This window comes from Euprymna scolopes, chromosome 7, assembly GCF_053919585.1.
Source record: "Euprymna scolopes isolate OS-2025 chromosome 7, ASM5391958v1, whole genome shotgun sequence".
Classification (NCBI taxonomy): Eukaryota; Metazoa; Mollusca; class Cephalopoda; order Sepiida; family Sepiolidae; genus Euprymna; species Euprymna scolopes.
Genome location: NC_136488.1, coordinates 84639927 through 84663506, shown reverse-complemented (window position 1 = coordinate 84663506; position 23580 = coordinate 84639927). Strand labels below are relative to the sequence as shown.

The window sequence follows — 23580 nt, the reverse complement described above, 5'->3', positions numbered from 1 at the left end:
CTCGTCTGAAAAGACGTTGAAATCATTATATATGAAAGAAACGGGGCGACATTTATGTATGTAATGGAAGAAACTCAACTATTAGGAACTAAAATTTCTCAATAGTTGTAACACTACAGTTTATCGCTAACAATAACAGAAACACATAAGTGATAAATTATAACAACTGTTGTGTAATACCAACATGAGCGTATGTTGTGTTGTTACTTAATCAAACGTATATTTTATTGTTGCTGGGTTTGTGTGTGTATACATGCCATTATTACTAATATCTATAGTGGCTCTTCACTATCTGAACTCAAATTCTGTTTATGACCTATTGGAGTTCTTTCCTTGATCAGTGTCCTTACGCGGGTGTATGTGTGCGTCTTCCATGTATTTTACATACCTTATTTTCAACTTCATCGTTGATCTGGCGGTCCACCTGAGTTTCATCTGTTCTTGGAGGGGGGAGCTGGAAAACTGTTTGAAAAAATGCATTTCATTCCAAAAACGATGGTTTGTTTTATATTAGTTTCATTTCACTTTCCATGTGTTGACGCAGATGAATGGAAAGTGAGTTTCTGTTGCCCTGTTGTTTTTTTTTCTTTCTTTATAGTCCATTTTTAGATACGTCACCTCCCTCTCAAGATGAGGGAAAGACAACTGTCATTCCAATCGCTCTGTTCCAAGTCCAAATTCCAACTCCAATTATTCTTCTCATTTAACTAGAACCACGTGACCCATACGTACTTCCGTCAGCTGACCATATGTTTCCGGTGAAACTCGTTTATTTTATAGCTTAATATTTTGACAACTTTTATCAAAACATCTTCATATCTCATCTCTTGTTTATCTCGTCAGTTAGATAGATAGATCAGAATAGATATATAGATAACTAGATCGATAGATATATATCGATAATACACATAGATATATAGATAGATCGACATACAGATGAATAACAAATAATTTCTTCTGGTTCAACTATTACGTAACACAATGACAACAACAACATAATAATAATACGATGTTATACAATACGACATATTAGCATAATGGTTAGTGTTCGCCAATTGGCTGGAAGGCCAGGGTTTAATTGAGTCCTACCAAAAACTCAAAATTGCCGCTCTGTTAAACACTCAACATTCTAAGAGTAAAAACAATGGTAAGTGGTGAAATCAATGGTAAGTTGGAAAAGAGTCATCGCCCTTGGTTACAGTCGGTTACTGTTCCTTTTAAATTTTGTATACAATACATACCAAACAGACTACACCACTCATTTATACAGGTAACAACAAGAATACTAGTTCTAGGAAGAATAAAATGAATTCCCCGAACAGAACAGTTTGGAGCCACTAGCATATCTAATTAAAATCGAATCATAACAATGCTAAAATATGTTTAGAATCTTTATTCCAATTTGGATAAAAACTCATTACATTATTTTGATTTTATAAAATGTCTAATATTTATGGCTTAATCTATAAAATAAATTTATGTATGTATGCATAAAACTTTCGACAGAGGCGACAGATTTTCACCAGATCGGACTCGTTTTGAAGCTTGACCATTTGGACGACAAATACGGAAAAATTGGCCCAAAACATCAATTTCTTCACTCTCAACTGGGCAATTTTCTACAGGGAGGGGTCGCTTTTTTCGCCGAGATTTTCGAAAGTTATCGCCTCTTTTCGATTGTCTAGCCTTAGTGTAAATCCACATCACTTCCGGTTTTGCGATGGGCGCAACAGCTAACGCGTCCCATTTTATTTTTCACTTTCTTTTCCTCCTTCGCGGTATACGTTCAAGCCTGCCTGCCTACTACAACTTTTTTTTTGTTTTTGTTTTGTTTTTGTTTGTTTTTTTGGTTTTTTTTGCTCAACACACACCTCCAAACACCCGTGCATGGTCGGGTACTAAGGCTAGTCTTAAATAAAAAGAGGTAAATTCAGGGAATTTTGCTTCACTAGACCTAGTGACTAGGGATCAAATTTAATGTAAATCTGAAATAAATTCATTTTCACTTTAGAGGTTTTGTCAATATTATAACCCCCCCCCCCAAATCACTTGAAATACTCCAAAGAAACTGAAATTTGGATAACACTGACTGATGTCTAATACATATTGTTTAAATTTCACAAAAATTGAGCATATCTGAATCTTCCACCTCTTTTCATCCCCTTTATATAAAACTAAATCAAGCTATTTTGACTCCCTTACGCCTATCAGCTTTCTTCCAACATTCATAACGTTAATTAGTTTAAAAGTTAATCTTATGTATACAATTATATAAACATTGACACATACAGAAATTCATACAAATAGAGATAATTATAGATAAAACGTGTATAACGTTACACACGTTTACACATGTATTAAGATGGAGAGACCCATCCCGTTGTATACTCCGTCGCAAAAGAGACAACGACAATGAATAGGAAAAAAAGTCTAACTCGCTGTTTCAGGCTTAAAGAAAAGGCATTATTCCTCATTCTTCCGTCACGTGCGATTTCTCGTTAAGGTCGTAACGTTACTCACATCTCTAACATGATCATGATCCTCTCGAACGTGATCCTGATTATTGGTCTGCGCACACTTTTCCTTGCCTTGCCGTGACCTCACTTCGCACACGGCTCGGTAATTTGCGTACAGCGTCCACGCTCTGTTACAGTTCATATGACAGACCAAACAATAAACCGGAATTTTTTTTTTTGGATTGAGATGATCTTGTTTCTGAGGTTTATTTGAATTCTTCTCTGAATTATTTTAACTTAACTGCTTTATCATCGTTATCGTCATCATTATCATCATCATTCTCCATCATAATTAGCATCATATTTAGTTTAATATCAGTTTTACATGCTGGCATGCATTGGACGGTTTAAGAAATCGAGATCCAAACTAATCTATATCTTCACGGGTCATTATTAATTGCTCTTTACCTCAGGTCCATTGTTTTCTTTTATTTTACTCTATGAACTGCACCTGCTCCCACAACTGTTCTACACCCACTAACGCAAGAACTCTCATCGATTATTTTAACATGTTCATAAAATTGAGGGCACCTGTTACACACATCTTTCTATACTGTCCAAATTTAATTCTCCTAAGTTCATCGGAATCCCGTCTGTCATTAAGATTCACATTATACATTCCTCGTATCATTATCATATCATTTCTCCACGTGAACTGTCCAGTTTTCACTCCCATACATCATCATACTACAGACATATGTCTGATAGAATCTTGCCTTGGTCGAGGGCGATAACGGTCTGCTGATTAATAATAGATGTTCTCTTAACTTACTCCAAATACTCCCAATTCTTGTTATTACTTTAGCGCCTGCTTCACCCTGTGCACCGAGGTAACAAAACTCATCGACAACCTCAGTAGCATCCTTATCCAGATTAACTTTTTTCCACGGTTGAGTTTGCAACTGTCTCTATTGTCTTACATTTGTTGCACACAATTTGATTAACTTATTTCATCCCACCAGCAACCCCATTCCACGTGATTACAAGCATAACAAAAATTATTAATCCATGACCTTTTACATGTTAGGAAGTGATGTTTCCTATTCGTGATAAAAATATACACTTCTTACTTTCATTTTACTATTTACTAGCGGGGTTGCCTGGAGTTGTCCGGGTGTTTAGGTGATGTAGTAAGGAGCTCCGGAGGTGGGGGGAGGGTAAACGAACGTAGCGGGGTGCCTGTGTGTGTAGGTGGTGTAGTAAGTAACCCCGGAGGGGTGTAAAGAAAAAGTGATGGAAGGGGGGGATCAAAACAACAGTAGGCAGAGATGTTTAAAAGAATTGGTAGTAGACAAGTAGGGTCGAACTCGTAACGCGAAGGAGGAAAAAAAACCGACGTCTTAGTCGATGTCTATCTGGCGCCACCGGAAGTCACGGACGTCAAAATTAACGGTAGTCAATTGACAAATGAACGAGGACGTGCTAAAATGGCGATGCAAAAATCGACTCCTCTTTGTACAAAATGACCGAGTTTGAGTGAAGGAATTAATGTTTTGGACCAATATTTTATATTTGTCGTTTGAAGGTTCGAGGTTTTAAACGATACCGGTTTGGTCAGGTTCCGTCGCCTCTGTCGAAAGTTTTTGCGAGACATAACAACACACACACGCACATTTTGCCTTATATATTTATATATATATATATATATATATATATATATATATATAATATATATATAGAGAGAGAGAGAGATTTATCTGCACACTAGCGATCATAAAATACGCTTAAGTATATTTTCATTTATGCAGATTTCGTTTTTATTATTATAAAACAAATTCTCTGTTGAATATTATATTGTACCTAATATATAGTACCGATTTCAAAAGTGACGTGTATACTCTCAGCTATAATCAAAACCATAACATTTAACGCTCCAGTCGTCCTCCCTAGCGTTTGAGCTATCGGCAGATAAAGATTTAAAATTAAACCACTTTATGCTATATTCATATTTTGCATGTGCAAAAGTAATAAAAAAAATATATATATATCGGCCAGTTGAAATGAACATTTTGCATTTAAACTTACCGACATATGTCTGTACACGTTATTCATCTATCCAAACAAAGATTTTACTCGTTATAAGCCATCCTTAAAATATTTTTTTAAAAATAATAATAATAATCAAATAAATATTATTTTTAAAAATGACGTCTTAAGTGACGCCTTAAGTAACAGTTATTTGTTGACTACTCGATTTTTTTTTTCACCCTTATTTTTCTTTGTTGAAAATTCTAACCAATCTCGATTTTGAACTGAGAAAAAAAAAACAATGACGTCACAGAAATATTGTCGCGTAAAGAAACATTTTTATTGCTTTTAAAAGAATATTCATTCCGAATTTACAAACATTTCCCGTTGTGTTGTTTATTTGTGAAATAAGCAGGCAGAATATTTCTCCCTTTCTCTCCCTTTTGCGTGCCTTTTCTCTCTTTCTCTGCTCCTTTCGTTTTTTCTCTCTCACTCTTTCCCCCTTTCTCTTTTTTCTTGGTCTCTCTCTCTCTTTCTCTCTCTTTCACGGTTTCTCTCTTTCTTTCTCAGTCTCTATTTTATTTTCTTTCTGTCTCTCCTTTTTTTCAGTCTTTCCCTTACTTTCTCTCTAATTTTTCTCTAGTTTTCCCACTTCCTGCTCTAATTCGCCTCTCTCTCTCTCTCTCTCTCTCTCTCTCTCTCTCTCTCTCTCTCTCTCTCTCTCTCTCTCTCTCTGCCATATTTGCTTCCAGCTTAAATAAGAGACACACATAACGCTTTATGACTCTCAAATGAACTTCCTCGGTAGTTGTCATGCCGTTCCTTTTATTTAAAAATTTCTTTTTTCGCTCGTCACGATTCAAGAACGAACCCTATATCTTATGTGTTCAGTTATATGCATACCTATATATCAAGTGTGCCCGTGACGTCAGAAATGATGGGATAGTTTTATTCTATAACTTTTATAGTTCGTTAAATATAAAGCATCTGCTTTTTGGCTTTAAGCCATTACTACTTCAATTTGACTGATGCTACGTATTATGGCGCTGGGCAAACAGATGAATACACATAGGAATATCTATGAATATTCATGGCTATATACGAACACATGAATATACGCACACGGTGTCCTATGACAAAGACAAACTAAAAGGACGCTCCTTATTGATGTGACAGTTCCAAATGACTATGGCTTTAATAGAGCCAAATGAGAAAAAGATTTTTTAAAATATGAGCACCTCAATAATGATTTAAAACCGACATGAAAGATATAAATATTATAGTTGTTGTTGTAGAAGCAACTTGCCTAATGAAAGCAAAAAAAAAAATCAATCAAGGAATATTTAGACACAATCCTTTGGATAGAGCGAAATACGGATAGCAATCATAAAAAGAAACCACCTCCATTCTTACAAGAGCTCTAAGATATAAATATATATTATTATTTATAATAATATATTTCATGTATCCACATAAATTGTTATAGGGATATATTTTCTGTGTCGATTTTCAGTGCTCAATACATGAGTAGAGCTAGGTGTATATATATATATATATATATATATATATATATATATATATATATATATATATATATATATGAGAGAGAGAGAGAGGAAAACATTGATATACTCGTGTTTCAATTCGAAACAAGAGAACATAATACACTGTGTAATGGTTATGAAAGCTATATATGCCTGGCATTTCGAAGCTTAATGCTTTTTATTAGAAAAGGAAGGGAGGTACTTGATAACAAGATAAGTCCATCTCTTATGCCTATTGCTAGACATCACATCCTTGCCTTGTAACCTAGCACCTTTCCTCCTATTCTGTTGGGTCCTGGATATAACCTTAAACTATATCCAGTGATGAGGCCCCAGCTTGCGGGCTTTGGGGAGTGTGGAGCCACCCTTTAATTGCCATTGCTCCCAGGTCCACTCTGACCCGGAGTGGTAGTACCTGTTAGGGTCCCAACTATGGGTTAAATAGAAACCGACTTGAAAACAACAAATATATTCTATTAAAAACTTTTTTCTTCAAAATCTTTGGATTCGGCATTAAATAACCTAAAAAAGAACAACCAACCAACCAAAAGTTACATTTAAATAACAATTTTCCATTGTGAGGACTTTCTTTCTGCTTCCTCAATTTGAAGTTATTTTTTTTTAATTGACGTAAACACTAGAATATTTCAATTAAAAGTTAAATATGAACAGGTAAAATTATAGAAGAATAAAAGGCCAATCAAATGAAGTATAGTTTGTTTAAATAGTTACATTAAATTTAGCTTAAATTTGCAGTTTTTGAAAAAAATTACAAGTGCGGACTTTCTTTTTGCCGCCTGTGTGTATATATATATATATATATATATATATATATATATGATTGTGTGTGTGTGGTAAAATATGGAAAATAAGCTGGATAATTTACTTCAACGTTACGCAATACGTGAGTAGAGCTTAATAGTGATGTATTAAAATGTATTTATGGCGATCAAGCTAGATAGAAGCGCCGATTCAGGTTTGCAAATGTTTCCTTAAAGGAAATGTGTTCATTATCAACAAGATGGATATCATGTACTAAAAATTGTTAGCGCAGTTGTATTCTTAAAAATAAGTTTTTGACGCTACGTGTTTTACAGATAGTTGTAAAACCGCAAATAGCATCGAAACACATTTTTATTGCTATTTCAAATCTTAAAAATACTGATCAGAATAATTTTATAAAAGCTTAAAACAATTATAATTTTTCACTGAGATATTCTTTGTTTTTATTTTGTTGTTTTGATTAAACGAAGAAAAGGCATTTTATTAAAACTTACGTTTTCTTAATGGCTTACTATATTTAAGTTATATTATAGAAAATAACTGATACTTGTCGTGAGTGACCCAAGATTAAATTGAAGAAAAATATTTAACAGTGGCTTTAGGTACTATAAAAATTGTATCCCTTTTAAACTTATTTGACTGCTGTAAACGTTAATGTATGGATTTTATTGCTCAAACGCTGACTTTTATCTATAGAAAGATTAAAGATGAAAATGTGGCAAACCTAAAATCTCAATGTTTCGACCACAATTGCTCGGTCTTTATTAAGAGAGAAAAAACTAGAAGTGCTACATAATGAGGTATGAAAAAATTTATGTCGTACTTATATCTTTTTTCTCTCCTGATAAAAAACCGCAAAAAGTGGGTGAAACGTTCTCTACATTTCTATTTTTAATACATATTGTCGGATTGTTTTTATTTTATTATTATAAATAGGTTAGTGCGTACATTAGCGAAGCATAATAGTTTTCTATCCTTTTTGGCGGAAAGTGTGCACTAGTGTGTAAATAGACGATTTATAAAAAATGTCGATATCTTTTGCCTCAATATATTATCTTTTGATTATAGAAAAAAAAGACATCAATAAAAAAAAATATGTAAAATTGCTTTTTTCTAAAGAATAGAATCCATCTTTGATTTTATCTTTGCGCTTTTTGGAGAAGATTTTTCTCTCTGCCACTTCGAAAGATATTCGAAAGAAAAATGGCAAAGAATTGAAGGCGAATGTCAATGAATTTTATTCAATTCTCGGCAAATGTCCATTCACCAAGTTATAAAGAAATGCTCGGCTATTCTCTTGAGTTTTTTTTTCTGATTGTGAACTCTGCCAAACTTTTCATCAATGATCAAAAAGAAAATTATGGCTGAAGACATGGCCGGATATTCCTAATATACGTCCATCTAAAATAAGACATCACTCAATAAATCCACGACTAGCTACTAATATTCAAATGGTATATGTCAACGTATTCGACTCTAACTCTTAGAATTACAAAATTCTCAACTCTCTTAGACTCTTAAAATTTCTGAGTTAATTTCCTAAATGTTACAAAATATCCGACTCCGTTTCATAGAATTCCAAAGTATACGACTTCGTTTCATAGAATTCCAAAGTATACGACTTCGTTTCATAGAATTCCAAAGTATGCGACTTCGTTTCATAGAATTCCAAAGTATGCGACTCCGTTTGGTCTTCCGGTACTTGAGTGAAGAATAGTTCCTCCACAACGCCCCTCTCAAGCTGATAACTTCGAACGGTGTATCAGTATTTTTTCCTAGGTGGACAATGAAAGGCTCGGTGATTTTTCCATTTCCTGTTCGAACGTCGTGGCTCCGGTCTGATTTGGGGAGGCTCGACATCAAGTGTGTGATAGACGGTTTCAATAGCATCTACTTCTTCCTGGGGCAACTCTTCTTGGTCCTCAATCATACGTTTGTCTATCTGGTTCACATGCCTTTTGTGCGTGAAATTTGGTCCTTGGATTATACAGATAACATGTATTATATTTCTTAGTTCCCATAACGAAACGTTATTTCTAAAATGCTTGCAGTACACTTTTCTTCAAGAATGTATTTTTCTTTGCGTGGTTTGTTATTGTAGCAACTTTTCAAATACACTGATTTGATTTTACGGTCAAACATAACTTCCGCTGGTGATTGGCCAGTTGGGATGCTACGGTTTGCCGCAATCCTGTATACTTGAAGCTGCTGTAGAGCTTTGTTCCGTGAGTGGTCCATATACCTTCAGCAACATCCTTTTTCGGGTGCTTATAAAGCGCTTCGCTTGGCCGTTAGGCCTTGGATGATATTGTGAAGTTGTGAAATGTTTTATCTGGCATGTCTCGCAAAATTCTTTAAATTCTGAAGAAGTGAATTGAGTACCATTATATCTAACCAGGCAATCAACAAAGCCAAATCGAACTAAAAGCTCTGGTAGGAAAAATTGGTCACCGCTGTGATAGGATTCCTGCATCTTAGCACCTCTAACCATTTGAAAAAACTATCAACCATTATCAAGTAATAGAATTCATTCAGTGGTCCCGCAAAGTCTATATCTATCCTTGACCGAGGTTGTTTGGATTTTGGCCGATGTTTCTCGATAATCGGTGGTACCTTTGCAGCGAAGGCACATCCTTTACATGTTTTAATCATAATAGTGATATTTTGGTCGATGGACGGCCAGTAAACAAAGCTACGCATCAGGCATTTCATTCTGCTAGTGCCAGAATGACCCATGTGGAAGTTTTTAGTATTCTTTTTTGCAGTGCTCTCGCTATAAAGCACAACGTTGTCGCAGACAGTACGTGTCAGAAATAAATTCTCCTAGTTCTAATTTCTGCTTTGTAGTTTTTATAAATTCATTTGCGGCTTCTGTTTTAATTTCTTAAAGAATCACTGGTAATTCCCAGATTATATTACAAATCTCCGTTTTTAGTTCACTATTTATCCGCAATGCGGCGATTACTGAGTTCTCGAGGGGGTTCTTTTGTACCTGGATTAGTTTAGACAGTCCATCCGCATGCGCGTTTTTCTTTGAAGATAAGAATTCCAGTTTGATATCATAATTCAAAAAACTAGTTCCTTATCTTAGTAAACGATTAATCGTAAATGTGAGTAGTTCTTTTTTTTACCCAAAAATGAGTAGAAGGGGCTTATGGTCTGTATGAAGTATAAAATGCCTACCGTGCAAATACCGATGAAATTTTGAGATAGAGAAAGAGATTCCTGGCATTATCTATCTGTGAGTATTGCTTTTCGGTCGGGAGAAGTATTCTAAATGCATAAGCAATTTTTTTTTTCCGACCCGTCTGGTATCTTGTGTAACAGGCATGCACCTACACCGCATTGACTATCATCAATTGTTCTTGGTAAAAAGTGTGGAAGTGGTTCAAAGGTGCACGCACTTCATTCATTTTTGGAATAAAGTTCCGATAATAATTAGCGAGCCCTAGGAAACTTTGCAGTTGGGTAGTATTTTCCGGTGCCGGCATGTTCGTTATAGCAGTGTCTTTCTCTGGATCTGGACGTCTGTCATTCTTATATGCCCGAAATATTTCATTTTTTGGAGGAAAATTCGCATTTGTTTTCCTTGGTTTAAAACTCAAAATCTTGTATCCGTCTGAATCCTTTGATTATGATCTTCCCTGTTCTGGCTATAATAATATCGTCGAGATATTCGATGGCAAAGTCAAGGCACAGTGTCCATAACCTGTTGAAAAATGGCAGGCGCGACCTTGACTCCGAACGGTATTCTTTCATATTTGCAAAGATCCCGATGGCTATTTATGCAGAATAATTTAGTACTCATTTTCGACTAGGATCTGTAGATATGCGTCGCTTATGATGATTTTCGAAAAAAAACCCTGACCATTGTTAAGTCTTGCAAAAACTTTTCCTAGGCTTGACAGGGGGCAATGGAAGTCCTCTAATTACGTATCTAGACCAGTCAAAATGACTCCCGTAACACGGATTTCCCTTAACGTCTTAGACTATGGGGGCAACTCACTGACTGTGATTTATTTTCGATAGAATACCAACATTTTCTAATTCGTCCAGCTCCTAATCGATTTTTCCAGAGACGCAAATGACACATTGCGTTTTTTGTTTTAAAAATAGGTTGAACATTTCGCGGACATTTTCGCATATTTTCCCAGACCCGGTACAAATATTTCCGTAAATTCGTTTTTTAACTTCGCGATTAACGTCTCCATTTCTACTGCCATTTTTCTGTTTTTAGATCCTATAAATTAAATTCGTGCATCCAGTTCGAGCCGAGTAGATTAGTTGTAATTGCTTTGCACATAGGCTTTTAATTCTTTTCGTTTTTTCCCAATAATGTGATGTTGGCCCCTTTCGAAGCCAGTGTTCACGTTTATCTTCGAAGGTGTACCGGTAACGGTTTTTGCTATTTGGCGTGTTCTATTATTGTGGGCCCATTTAATTTTTTCATGTATTTAAATTTACTATAAAAATACCTGAACCCGAATAAGTTACATTTTTATTTCTTTATTATGAATTCTTTTAGTCACATATTTTTGTAAACGTTCTTCATTAATGTCGGTTTCCGCCAAACGCACTCGGGTTTTATTTAATTTTACTTCTGCAATGGGAGCTTTTGTGCCCTATTTTTTACATATTAAAATTTTTAGATAGATATGGGCAGTCCTAAACCCAATGCAAATTATCAGATCGATCACACGGAGACGGGCTTTTTCTTTCTGCAAATTCTTTCTTAGCTGTGTGCTAATATGTATGTGCTTTTTCCCTAAATTGTGTTTTATTTGTTACGTGTTTTTTTTTTAATTGTCTGCCCGCTTTTTTCATATGCGCGACTCCAGCTTTGATATCAATATTTTTTTAATAATTTCTATTTTCTGGCAGTCTTCTGTTAATTTTTGTAGGGTTACATTTGGTTTATTTTCTAATTTTGTAAGGGCACGCCTTCTAATTTCCGCATCTCGACCCGAAGTCAGTCTTTGCGCAAATATTAGACATTTAAAATTTCTGCACTGAGGGCTGAAAGTTTGAATTCGTCGCAATGCTTACCATGGCTGCATAAGTTGTATTCCTATGGAATAAACAGATTTACGCGCTAAACAGTTCTGTAAGAAGTTTCACCGTCTCGACGAAAAATAACTCTGAAGGTTTACTTGGCAAAATAAAATCCACAACTTGTTCTCAGCTGTATCTACTTTACGTAATAGCAAACGAACTTTTTCCTGGTCCGAGGACTGTTTGCAGTCAATACTAAAGAAATCTTCGTGTCTTCGATAAGTTAAAAATGATTCCTCTTCTTGTCCATAGCAGAGATTGTCAATCTCATTCCATATTTAATCTTGTGAAAATGCGGTATTATTATCGGTTGACGTATTTTTTTATTACTTGAATAAACAGCTCTTTCATGTGCTGTTAATTTTCATATTGCTGGGCTTCTAACCTCATTAGTTGTTATTGTTGTTGCTGTCATTGTTGTCTTTCAACTGACCGATTCTGGTGTTCAAATAATTGTTGCTGCGTGTTTAATAATTGTTGTTGTCGTCGTTCAATTTGCAGTTTTAGTAATTGTTTCAATGCATTTTGTAAGGCGTCCATTCTTGTATGATGGGTGAAATACAAACTTTGTGGAAAGTTAACAAAAACGTGTTTAGATTAATCAGGTTTTAGTATGTTTAGAACAACTGGGAGAAAAAGGGAACAGTAATTCGTTTGCTTCAATAACTTTGCAAAAGAACGTTGAACATAGTTTTAAATTCACTCGAAAGAATATATCTTCAAAAAAGCATATCTTTTTCATAGACGGGAAAGCAATGACAGTAAAGAAAAAGGGCCAAAACCGTATTTAATTTTTTCTTAGTAAGTAAAAAAAAAAGTTCATTGACACAATTATTTAACGCCACGAATAAAAATACGAATAATATGTATTTCTCTTTTATTTATTTAAAATGAAAATCAACTTACTTTTACAATGTTATCTTGCTCACACGTTTTTTTTTTTTTTTTTTGTTTTTTTTTTTGTTTTTTCGAGTTCGTAATTAATATTTCTTACTTGCCATCGTTTTGTTATCTTTTATTTCAGTTTATTTATTTGGTTTTCGAGAATTCCTCTTTCTTTGGGTTTTTTTTTTTGCGTCACTGTTTTTTTGTTTGTTTGTTTTTTAACAGTCTGATTCAATTCGGCTTTCTGTCGGGAGTTCTTTTGAATCCTTGGGGGTATTTTAAATTCGAGTGTCCTCTTTTAGTTTGAAATTCTTTGTCGCCACTGTTATAGGTTGTTCGTTTTAACAGACGAAGCACCTTGGTAGGTCCATTGGATATCGACGTCTACCTTACGGCTTAGTCTTTCGGTTATGAGTAGGTAACACAGGTTAGTTCCGCCACAATTTCAGAATTCATAAATATCGGACTCCGTTTCATAGAATTACATAATATCCGACTCCGTTACCTAAATTCCAAAATGTTCGACTCCGCTTCAAGAATTCCAAAATATCCGACTCTGTTTCATAGAATTCAAAATATCAGAGTTCTACTCATTTTAATTTCTTCCAATATCAAAAGTGTAAGTTGATTTTTCAAAGATTAAAATTCCAGCTCCTAGCAGGGATGATGAGAATAATGGAAATAGTATTCCAACGAAATAAAAAGGAACAAACCGAGTTATGTGTTCGTAAACTTTTTGTCTTTATTTCGCGATTTCCTCTGGATGAATGAAATTAAGTAAACAAAAACACCAGTACAAATGTTTGAAAATTTTAGAAATGGTGAAGGAGCCTGGAATTGAGATATTCGTGCCTTGCTAAAAGATTTTATCCTTTTAAAGAGCGAACATATTTCCATATAGGTAATTAATACGACATATACGGGCCATGTATATGGAGATTATAAAATGATTAAAAATAGTGTTATGAAAGTATATAAGGCAGAAAGACCCGAGGATCACAAGATAAGAGAAGACTGGTAGCGAAAACTTGCCGGATCCTATAGACGCCATTTATTTCTCTTTCTTTCTTTGAAGAACGTATCTGCATATAACTCGAAAATAAAACTATACTTTTTTAAAAATGATTCGCAATTTATTTATAAACTAAGCAATAAATAAAAGCTAACAGCAATAAGACAAAGCTAATCGATAAAAAGATAAAACTAATTGATAAAAGGAGACAAAACTAATCGATAGAAAGGCAAAACTAATCGATAAAAAAACAAAACAAGACGGAAAGAAAAAGTAAACTATCAATATATCGATTAAATAAAGAAGACAAAGCTGATCAATAAGAAAACATAACTAATCGACAAGACAATGAACACAACTCTCTCTCTCATATATGTCCCTCGCTAGCTTGTTCCTTCTCTCAATTACCTCGTTTTTTCATATTGCGAAGTACGCCAAAGACACATGCGTTCACTTTTATAAAATAAAATAAAATTTTAAATAGTATGTGTAACGTCTTTATATTGAAACTTCTAGCTCTCCTTCTGTCTCTGTCTCTCTCCGTCTCTTTCTCTCTCTCCATCTATCTATATCTATCTACCTTTCTATTTATCACCGTCCATTTCTCTTTCTCTTTCTTTACATATCTATCATGTTTCCATCCCTCTCTTTCTCTTCCACCCACCCCATTCATTTCTCCCATTTAAATGTATTGAGGGGATTGCCAAAGCTGCTGCAAAGAAGGTTGGCTCTCTCTACCGTGCTAGAAAGTTACTTACGCCTTAGAGTATCTCTATAAGGCTACCATTCACCCATGTATGGAGTATTATTGCCACATTTGCTACTTGTCTCTCACTCTTAAACAGGGTTCAAAAAAGAATCGCCAACCTAATAGGTTCCGCATTGTCAGTTAGGCTTCAACCGCTGTCCCACCGACAAAATGTTGCATACCTCTGCTTGTTTTACAAGTACTTTAATGGTAGATGCTCCGACGAACTTCAAGCCCTTGTACCCCCTCGACGTAACCCCCCCTCCCCCCGACAAAAAGGACAAGTAGAAAAATCCCACCCCTACGCAGTAAAGATCCCCAGATATTAAAAGCCTTCTACTCCAATAGTTTCTTCCCTAGGACTGCTAGACTTTGAAATTCCTTTCCGAGTTCCTGCTTCCCTGCCTGCACTGACATGCAGAAGTTCAGGTGTAATGTAAACAGACATATTGCTTCTCAACTCCCTAGATAGTACCCTTGCAAATTATGTCCTTTACATTAAAGATGCACCGCGACTTATTTGTGGTGAAAATATATTAATAACAATAATAACTTTCATTTTTAAATATAATACTGTAATTTTACATTCATTGCACCTAGACAACGCCTAGTAGAACAAAGCATAACATCCTTGATGCCAGGCAATTCAATTCTTTCCGTGAGAGAAATAATGTTGATAACGAATATAGTTCAAAAAGATTTAAATAAGATATGTCGGACAAAGAATATTTCAGAAATATTTAATGAAAGATCCAACAACAGAAGAGAACAACATGCTTCATCTCTCACAATACCACATGGTAAGGTATTAACCCTGGGCGAGCTGGACCGACTCCCTTCAAATAACGAAGTTTCTAGAGAATATCAAATTCACAAACGAATCCCAGTCAAATGTATATCACGGTCAGGCGAGTGAACATAGACTGATTATAGCCAATGTTTTCGTTAAAAGGCACAGAAATATTTCCTGTAAGCATCATGCCGAGTGAACAATCAGCGATTCATTAACTCCCAGGCCGTTTTATTACACCATGATTGTGAACGCCTAAGGGAAGACAGAAATATAGATAAACAGACTGTTGATGAAACATAACGCTTTAAAAGTTTTTTTTAGCATATTTAATACTTACTGCTCGATTACCTTTTAGAGATTGCCTATTCACCAAACACCGAATACCCCTGCTTCTCTTCTATTACGTCACTTCCCTTTTCTTAAACTTACTTTCATTTCCACAGTTAGTAATCATTGTTGACTATCTGGTCTCTGTCGAGAACATTTGTTCTTGAGCCTTCTTCATCTGTAACCGTATTTTAATTTCTAATTTTTAGTAGCTTATTCAAGAACACGAAAGATAGATATCTGACATTTACGCTAGTGAATAAGTTTCCGTTCTTTGTTTTAATGTTTTGCTCTTATTCATTTCAGGTTAACGATAAACTAGCACAAATTGATGCTGCGATTGGTAATCTGTGGGATGAACTCAATCAAAACGTCATCGGACATTGTGTTAATCTTATTATCGTTTCGGACCACGGTGAGCATTTCTCTTATTCTACATACAAACAAAAACTAAATAACTCTGTGGTTCCCTCACTCATCTGACTGTACATGGTAGCCCCCAAAATAACAAATATTGCAACATAAATGACGCCTATATTGCTATGTGGCAATGTTGTAAAAGAATACATCAAGTTTGTGGATATAGCCTGTGTAGTTTCTTACTTTTAGACACACACACACACAAACAGACAATTGCTTTTTACTTGTAAGACTAGATACCCCCAACACAATTTAGTATTGATATGAATAAATTAAAACTAAAACGTATTTTTATATAAATTTCAAGCGCGAACGCAGACCTTATGATATTATTGGCATGAATAAATTCAAAGTAAAAGTATTTATTTATTTAAAACACTCTTTGCACGTGGGACATTTTTTCATCTAGATCACCGTTTTCTTCATACGCATGCGCATATTTTACAGATGAGTGTTTACTGATCAAGCATAAGCAAAATTCTGTATTTTTCCTTCGAGTTTGACTCCCTTTATGTTCATTAAAACTAACCACTTAAGGTGGCTTATTTTGTCCTTTTTAAAACCCGCCACACCTATTGCGCCTAATTCCTCTCCTGGTTTCCACGCGCCGATAACAGAGATCACACCATCTGCTTATTTGAGATGAGATTGTGTATAGCATTACCACTACACTCCCAACTGATCCTATGGTCACACATGGAACATTCGAGAAGTGGTCTTTTGCGCCGTGTGCTTCTTCGGGGCGGTACAGTTACTACCTCACTATTAAGTGTCATCGGAAAAGACATCACCTGCATTTATGCTGGGTGATTGGTCATCTCGTCTCTCTCCATGTGTCACAAATCTTTCCCTCGCATTGTCTGATAAGATATCCGAACAGAACGTTGGTGGGTCTAGTACTACTATGAGTCGCAGATTACATGGCGTGGCATTCCGAGGACCGATATGTTCTGCGTAATGTTAATTTCAGTCACATGCACCACGCCATACTTGTGGTACATTATCCATGCTGAGCCTTTAGCCATTGATTCCTTTCAGTCGTATGCGGTACTGATAGACCATATTTGCAGATGGTGTAGCAGAAGACACGTCATCTTTTGGCGTGACGTTTTACCAGTATACTGCTTCTGGTATATTACGCCGTTTTCTCGCGTAGATCTTTTCTACAGTTTTGTGACATTGTTCGATGATACTGTTACCAGGGGGCACGTATGCACAACAGAATTGAAGTCGAATTCTCCACTTATCTTAAATTTTAACCGAGCTGCTTCGAAAGGCAGTATCATTATCTCTCAGAATCTCGGAACTTTTCAGTACTTTAGGTTGGCATAAAATCCACTCACAGCGAACGAGGAGAACCGAATCCACCAACGCTATCCAATCTAGCCTAATGATCTTTACCTTTATTACAGAGAGCACGTCTTTTAGTTTATGTGGAGAGAGAGAGAGTAGTACTGGCCTCTTGCCACTTGTTTCGTTTCCCAGACATCTAATAATTCGCCAGTGTCCCTTCGGCGCTAACGACGAGAGACAAACTTATGCCAGATCCATTTTGTTGTATTTTATAAGTCACAGGGAGGACTTGTTTCGTCTGCTTTAAATCCTCCTTCTGGTCATGGGTAAACCGTCGATGTACTGACAAAACTCCGCTTCTCAGCATGAGTAGTAAAACAGATCGACGTTGTAACCACCATATTTTTCCCACACAAACATCATAGATTCCAACCATTTGGAGACTGTGGGATCAGGTAAAATGCCATGAAATTCGAGAATCAGTCGAATATTAAATGTTTTGCATTACATTTTCGTTCGGTTATTCGTTTTGTCGAAATAGCTTGTTCTCTAGAGTATGAAAAATTGTAGCTTGCTGCACTGGAAGTTTTGGCAAGTTAAACTTTCTTCCCTCGACCACGATTTTTTTTTCATACGCATGCGCATATTTCACTGATGGATGTTTACTGATCAAGTATGAACTCAAAACTGTTCGTTTTTCCATTCGAGTTTGGCCCCTTTTTTGTCCATTAAATCTCATCACTTCACATATCTCGTCTTTCTCTATAAAACACACCAAACCTCTTGCATCTCCTTTTGATTTCCATGCGCTGCTAGCAGAGAGGGCATACTCTTTGTTTCTTTGATGTGAGATTACTTGTGGCATTACTACTACAAAAAATATTTTTATGATTACTTGACCTTTTGGCTAGAATCATAGTGCATTATTTGTTCTCCATTACATCAGCGTAAGTTGATGCCAGAAAATTTCATATAATTATCTCCCTTGAAAATTTTGAAAATACGGATAATCATACAAACAGAACATGCCACTGAACATTGCTATTTTCAGAATTAATCTTTATTAACTTTGAAATGAAATGGAACAGCCGATTTTGGATTTTATAAGTTTAGAAATGGATCTTAATTTTGTTGGAATGTTATGTCCTTGTTTCGAACTATTTTCTTCCTCCATTAAAAAAATGGCTGGGATAGTAACTGTTAGAAAAAAGCATCCGAATTTCAAAAAAAAATAAATAAATAAATGGTTAACGGGTTACTTCCATTTCCTTTTCAGGCATGTCAGTTACTTCCTCAGAACGGATATTAAATGTTCACTCACTCATTCCTTCCAAAAAATGGTCGGCCTTCGGAAACGCTTTCTCGATGATCCAAGCTAAGCATAATATAACATCAACCGATGTTGAAGGTATGTATTATTCGTTAATAAAACTGCAGCAGATATTTTAATAGTAGTAGATACTACTTTTCTTTGATATAGACAGATAAATCACTGGAGTGATTGGTTCTCCAGACAATCAGAAGCTCTGGCGTAGGAACACAAATATCCAGATTTTTTCTTACAGCAACCATGCGATTTCATTCTCCGCTGGCGGCAGTTGGAATAAGTCCACCTACCAGAACGAAGTCGCATGTCGCATATTGTAAAAACTTGCTGTTACATGCTTTGATATATTCCATGAAAGGGATATATTCGTTTGAAGTAGCTGAGTGACCTTTGCTGTTTTATTCAAGTAATGACTGAACAATGTCCGTCGTCGGAACTGGTATATTCTTAGCGTAATACTTTTGAAGTGGCGTTCAGTGTGCTTTCCGACGTCTTTCCCAGACTGCTCTATCTTTCGATATTCAAAGCTTTAACCATCCAATCATAGTCTTGTAAGGATGAACTGTGTGTATACATATTTGTTACATTATGTTTGAATTCCTTTTTCAGTACAGATTAACAAAATGTATTTTCGGTTAAAACTTTGTCGTCTGTTAGTTAACCTTTGGAACGAGATGAAATTTCTATTTAAATTTTATTATAATGGAGAATGATAAACATAGCAGACGCCAATATAGAGGCCATCCCTTGGGGGGGGGACTTTCAAATACTTTTTGTAATAAATTTTTAAACCACTGGAGCAATGAATAAATAAATGGATGGACATGTTTTAAAATAATATTAATGAGATATTATTATTCTTACTATTGAAAATGTGCTCTCAGTCTTCACGCACATAACATTTATCATAAACATAATCTCGAAACTATTCTTATTTTACTTGTAAGGCACCGCTTATCAAGAACCAGGGTCCACTCAAAGATAAGAGATAAACTATTGCCAGTTGGATGATTGTCGCTGCCACGAGAAAATTAGAAACAATGAGTAGAATGGGCAGAGGATTACTTAAGACGACTTAATTATCCAAGAGGAAAGTCCAACAAGTATTGTTATGTTGCGCAAGGACCCCAGGTTGGGAACGGTCGTAGTTAGTAAGTTCCCCGCTGCAACAAAACCAAGTAGCCGTCTTTTATTGATCGTCTATTTTGTTTAGGACTCTGGTTGTTATGGTAACTGCCAAGACAGCAGAGTTATTTCCCCTTGATCGTGCATTTTTCTCTCTTACTTGCCGTCAGCTGTCAATCGCTTGTCATAACAATGTTGCCGGCTGAAAGAAAATTAACATGCACACAAAGATCAGACGTAACTCAGCATACCAATCAAGACGTAAGACACGCTGGCTTTTTATATAAAAATATATTTTGTGTTAGAAATATTTTTCTCGTTCTGTACATAGATTTTTAACAGTTCACAATTTAACGGTGCGGCTTACTGTTCTGTTTCAGTGATGGAGAGGGGGAAAACGTTATGCGCTCGGCAACGCACGTCTCCTCTATCGGCGTCTCTCTCTCTCTTTCTCCTGGACTCCAAAAATCATCTCTTTTTATTGGCATGTGTTTTTGCTCGGTAATTTTCCACGCCACTGGTCGATCAACTCTGTTATCGATAATGGATCACGCATTTCCTGGTCACGTTTCTCAGATCTCGTTGTACACATGCATTACTGCATCTGACCCAGAGACATCGTAACCTATTTCTCTTCAGTTGACCGACTATTAAATTTGTTTATACACGTGCGTTGCCAAACTCGTGCTAGCTTCATATGACATTCCGTTCTACATTGCAGTGCAAGGAATGTCACGTTTCAGACAAAAATGCGTCTCCCCACAACCTTCACTTTTGTAAACAAAAACATCGTCGTCCGATTTCTCTGTTTACGACGTAATTATTATTTTTTTTTTTTTTTGCCGCCTCGACTGGTGGACAATCGATATTCGATGGCCACCTTTCAAATCTTTTATTATCTTTTTTTAAAGAAGTTTTTTCTTTTCAGTTATGTATCGGATGGTCCCAGCCATCCATTGCATAACAGTATTTGTTTACGTTAGACTTGAAGACGATCGTGTTATAATCGGTCGACTGGGAAGCATATTCCACAAACAAGATCTCATTGGAAAGAAACTGTTCTCCCATTTTCTTCTGTCTGTCTGTCTGTCTGTGTGTGTGTCTCTCCCTCATATATATATATATATATAGAGAGAAAGAGAGAGAAAGAGAGGAGGGGACTCTATAATGAAGACTCTTCTCAGTCGATATACTGAACGAATTTCTTGAAATTTGGTATATGATTTAATCAGAAATGTGTAAAAAAAAAAAAAATATTTAATCCGTTTTTATTCGGAAAAAAGGGCTGCTAAGGAGTCAAAATTGACAAATTGGTACGCGGAAGTCATCAGATTCTCTCCCTCTAATATTATCAGCCTCTGTCCCATCGACGAAATGTAGCATCCCTCTGCCTGTTCTACAAGTATTTTAATGGTGAATGCTCTGACGAACTGCAAGCACTTGTGCCCCCTCGACGCAAATACCCCGATAAACCCGACAAGCAGCAAAATCACACCCTTCACAGTTGAGATCCCTAGATGTAAGAGAGCCTTCTACTCCAGTAGTTTCTTCCCCAGAACCGCTGGACTTTGGAATTCCCTTCCGACCTCCTGCTTCCCCAACTGTAGTGACATGCAGAAGTGTAACGTGAACCGATATCTTGCTGCCCAACTCCCCACATAGTAGCCCCTATATCAAAGTGTCAATGTGCCTTGTTTGGGGTGAAATTGTAATAAAAAAGAGACTCAGTGCTATAAAATGGGGGACTATTTGGGAATTTCAGGTGCTGTATGTGCTCTCCGCTTATCTCTGCGTTGCTTGCAATGAGTCTTCGTCTTCTCCTTGCCAACGGACCCGAGCAGTGCTGATTCAGGAGAGGTGTCATTGGGGATTGCGCAGCCTATGCCTCACAATTACACGCACAGCTACCCTTACAGGGGTGTCTATTGTCTCTTGAGACTGAACGAAGGCATCGCATAGAGATAGATAAATAGAAAGAGGGGAGGGAGGATTTTAGGATAACTATTTATCTAATTAAAATGTAATTCGTAAGGGCTTACACTCACTGAACTGCTTCCCTGTTGATTACTACATGGTCGTCTTCAAGTCTAATGTCAAGATTCCTTTAATAAACCGTTCCAAAAAGTGATTCCAACTTAGTTATTGCCATCAATTTTTTCCAAACTTTCTGATCAAGTTCTTTCACTGAGAATCATTCCTATCTCATTAACTGTTATCTTCGAGTGGGCAGTGACGTTAGTCACGTGATTAACAACACAGACTTACGACCCGGGCGTTCCAAGTTCGAATTCAGTACATTCCACAAAAATCACTTTCACTTAGGACGTTGGCAACCTTCACGTGTCCCTTCTCGTAAGTATCCGGTGATGCTCTAGAAAGAATTTCGACTAGAAAGCTATCTGGTGCAAACAATAGAACTTTCGGATTCATACGATCTGACAATGATGATCTTTCGGCCTTATAAAGTGATAATCAATTAGTATAATCTATATATCTATAAAATGAGGATTCTTCCCAACCTATATACTCAGCGAATTTTTGAACTACGAACTTAAAATTTGGTATATAATTTAATCAGAAATGTGCAAAAAAAATGAATCCGTTTTTATTCGGAAAAAAGGGTTGCTAAGGAGTCAAAATTGACAAATTGCTACGTGGGAGTCATCGGATTTTTATCTGTTTGTTGAGTGTTTCAGGACTGCGCATGCAGGAATCGTTCACATTATGTTAAGAATAAGGTTTTAGAACATTTTTCACAGATGGTGTCTAGTGGCTTAATGGTTATCGTACTTGATACATTGTCTTTTGGTTTCGATCACAGCTCCAGTATTTTCTTTTTACTTACTAAAAGTGAACTACTTAGAAAAACCTAATACTCGCATGGCCATGTTTTAGTTTATTTTGTTTTTGTTGTTGTTTTTTTTTTTTTTTTCATTTTTGTAAGAGGACGTTTTATACCGGGCAAAGCCGGGTACATTTTCTAATATATATATATATATGCATGTGTATATATAGTCATCCACATACAGTACTGTTTCGCTGTTTCACAACTCATCAGTGCGGCTAGACAAGCAACTACCTCAAGCCAGGATCGAAACCTGATCGCCCAAACGACAGGCGGAGCTTCTCACCGTTGCGCTATACGGCTGTTGCTATGCGGGCAGTGAATTAATGTTTTGACATTGCCCAAAGTACCTAAGCTCAATTTTTGTACACAAAGAGCATCGCTTCATATGCTATTGGTAATTTGTATATCACTTCCTAAATGCTCAATATATATAAGTTGCCAGAATAGTGAATGAACGGCCTGCGTTGGGTATTTGAGTAAAACTGAAGCAGAATATGCAATGTATTTGGGGTATTCGTAACAACGTGTGTTAACACTTAAGGACTATTTTTTAGTATTTAATAAGTCAACTACATCAATTATAATGAAATGAAACTAATCATCCAATAAAGATATAGAAAAAAAAACGTACAGTGAATTTTAAGTTATTTTTAAAGGAATATGCAAATTAGTACAAACACGTGGTAATGTACGTACGAATATAAATATGTGAAATATGATATTGTATAAAGGAATATAATAAATGTGTGAAAGGTGATAACGTACGTACAAACATAAATGTGTGTGAAAAGTACAAACACGTGCGTACGAACCCAAACGTGTGTGAAAGGTCATAACGTACGTACAAACATAAATGTGTGAACTATGAAAACGTACGTACGAACATAAATGTGTGAAATGTGATAATGTATGTACAAACAAATACTGCTGTATAGGAGG

At 35.9% G+C, this 23580-nt stretch overlaps 1 protein-coding gene across 4 annotated transcripts in view; it reads left to right on the top strand.

Annotated features, from left to right (window-relative positions):
• LOC145279819 (uncharacterized) overlaps positions 1–23580 on the top strand; it is an 843773-nt gene that overhangs the window by 409200 nt on the left and 410993 nt on the right. For all 4 annotated transcript variants that reach the window (XM_080131190.1, XM_080131191.1, XM_080131189.1 and 1 more), the window contains exons 10-11: positions 15935–16043; positions 18618–18749. In XM_080131190.1, coding sequence (XP_079987316.1) covers positions 15935–16043; positions 18618–18749 — 241 coding nt within the window. The remainder of the gene's footprint in view (positions 1–15934; positions 16044–18617; positions 18750–23580) is intronic.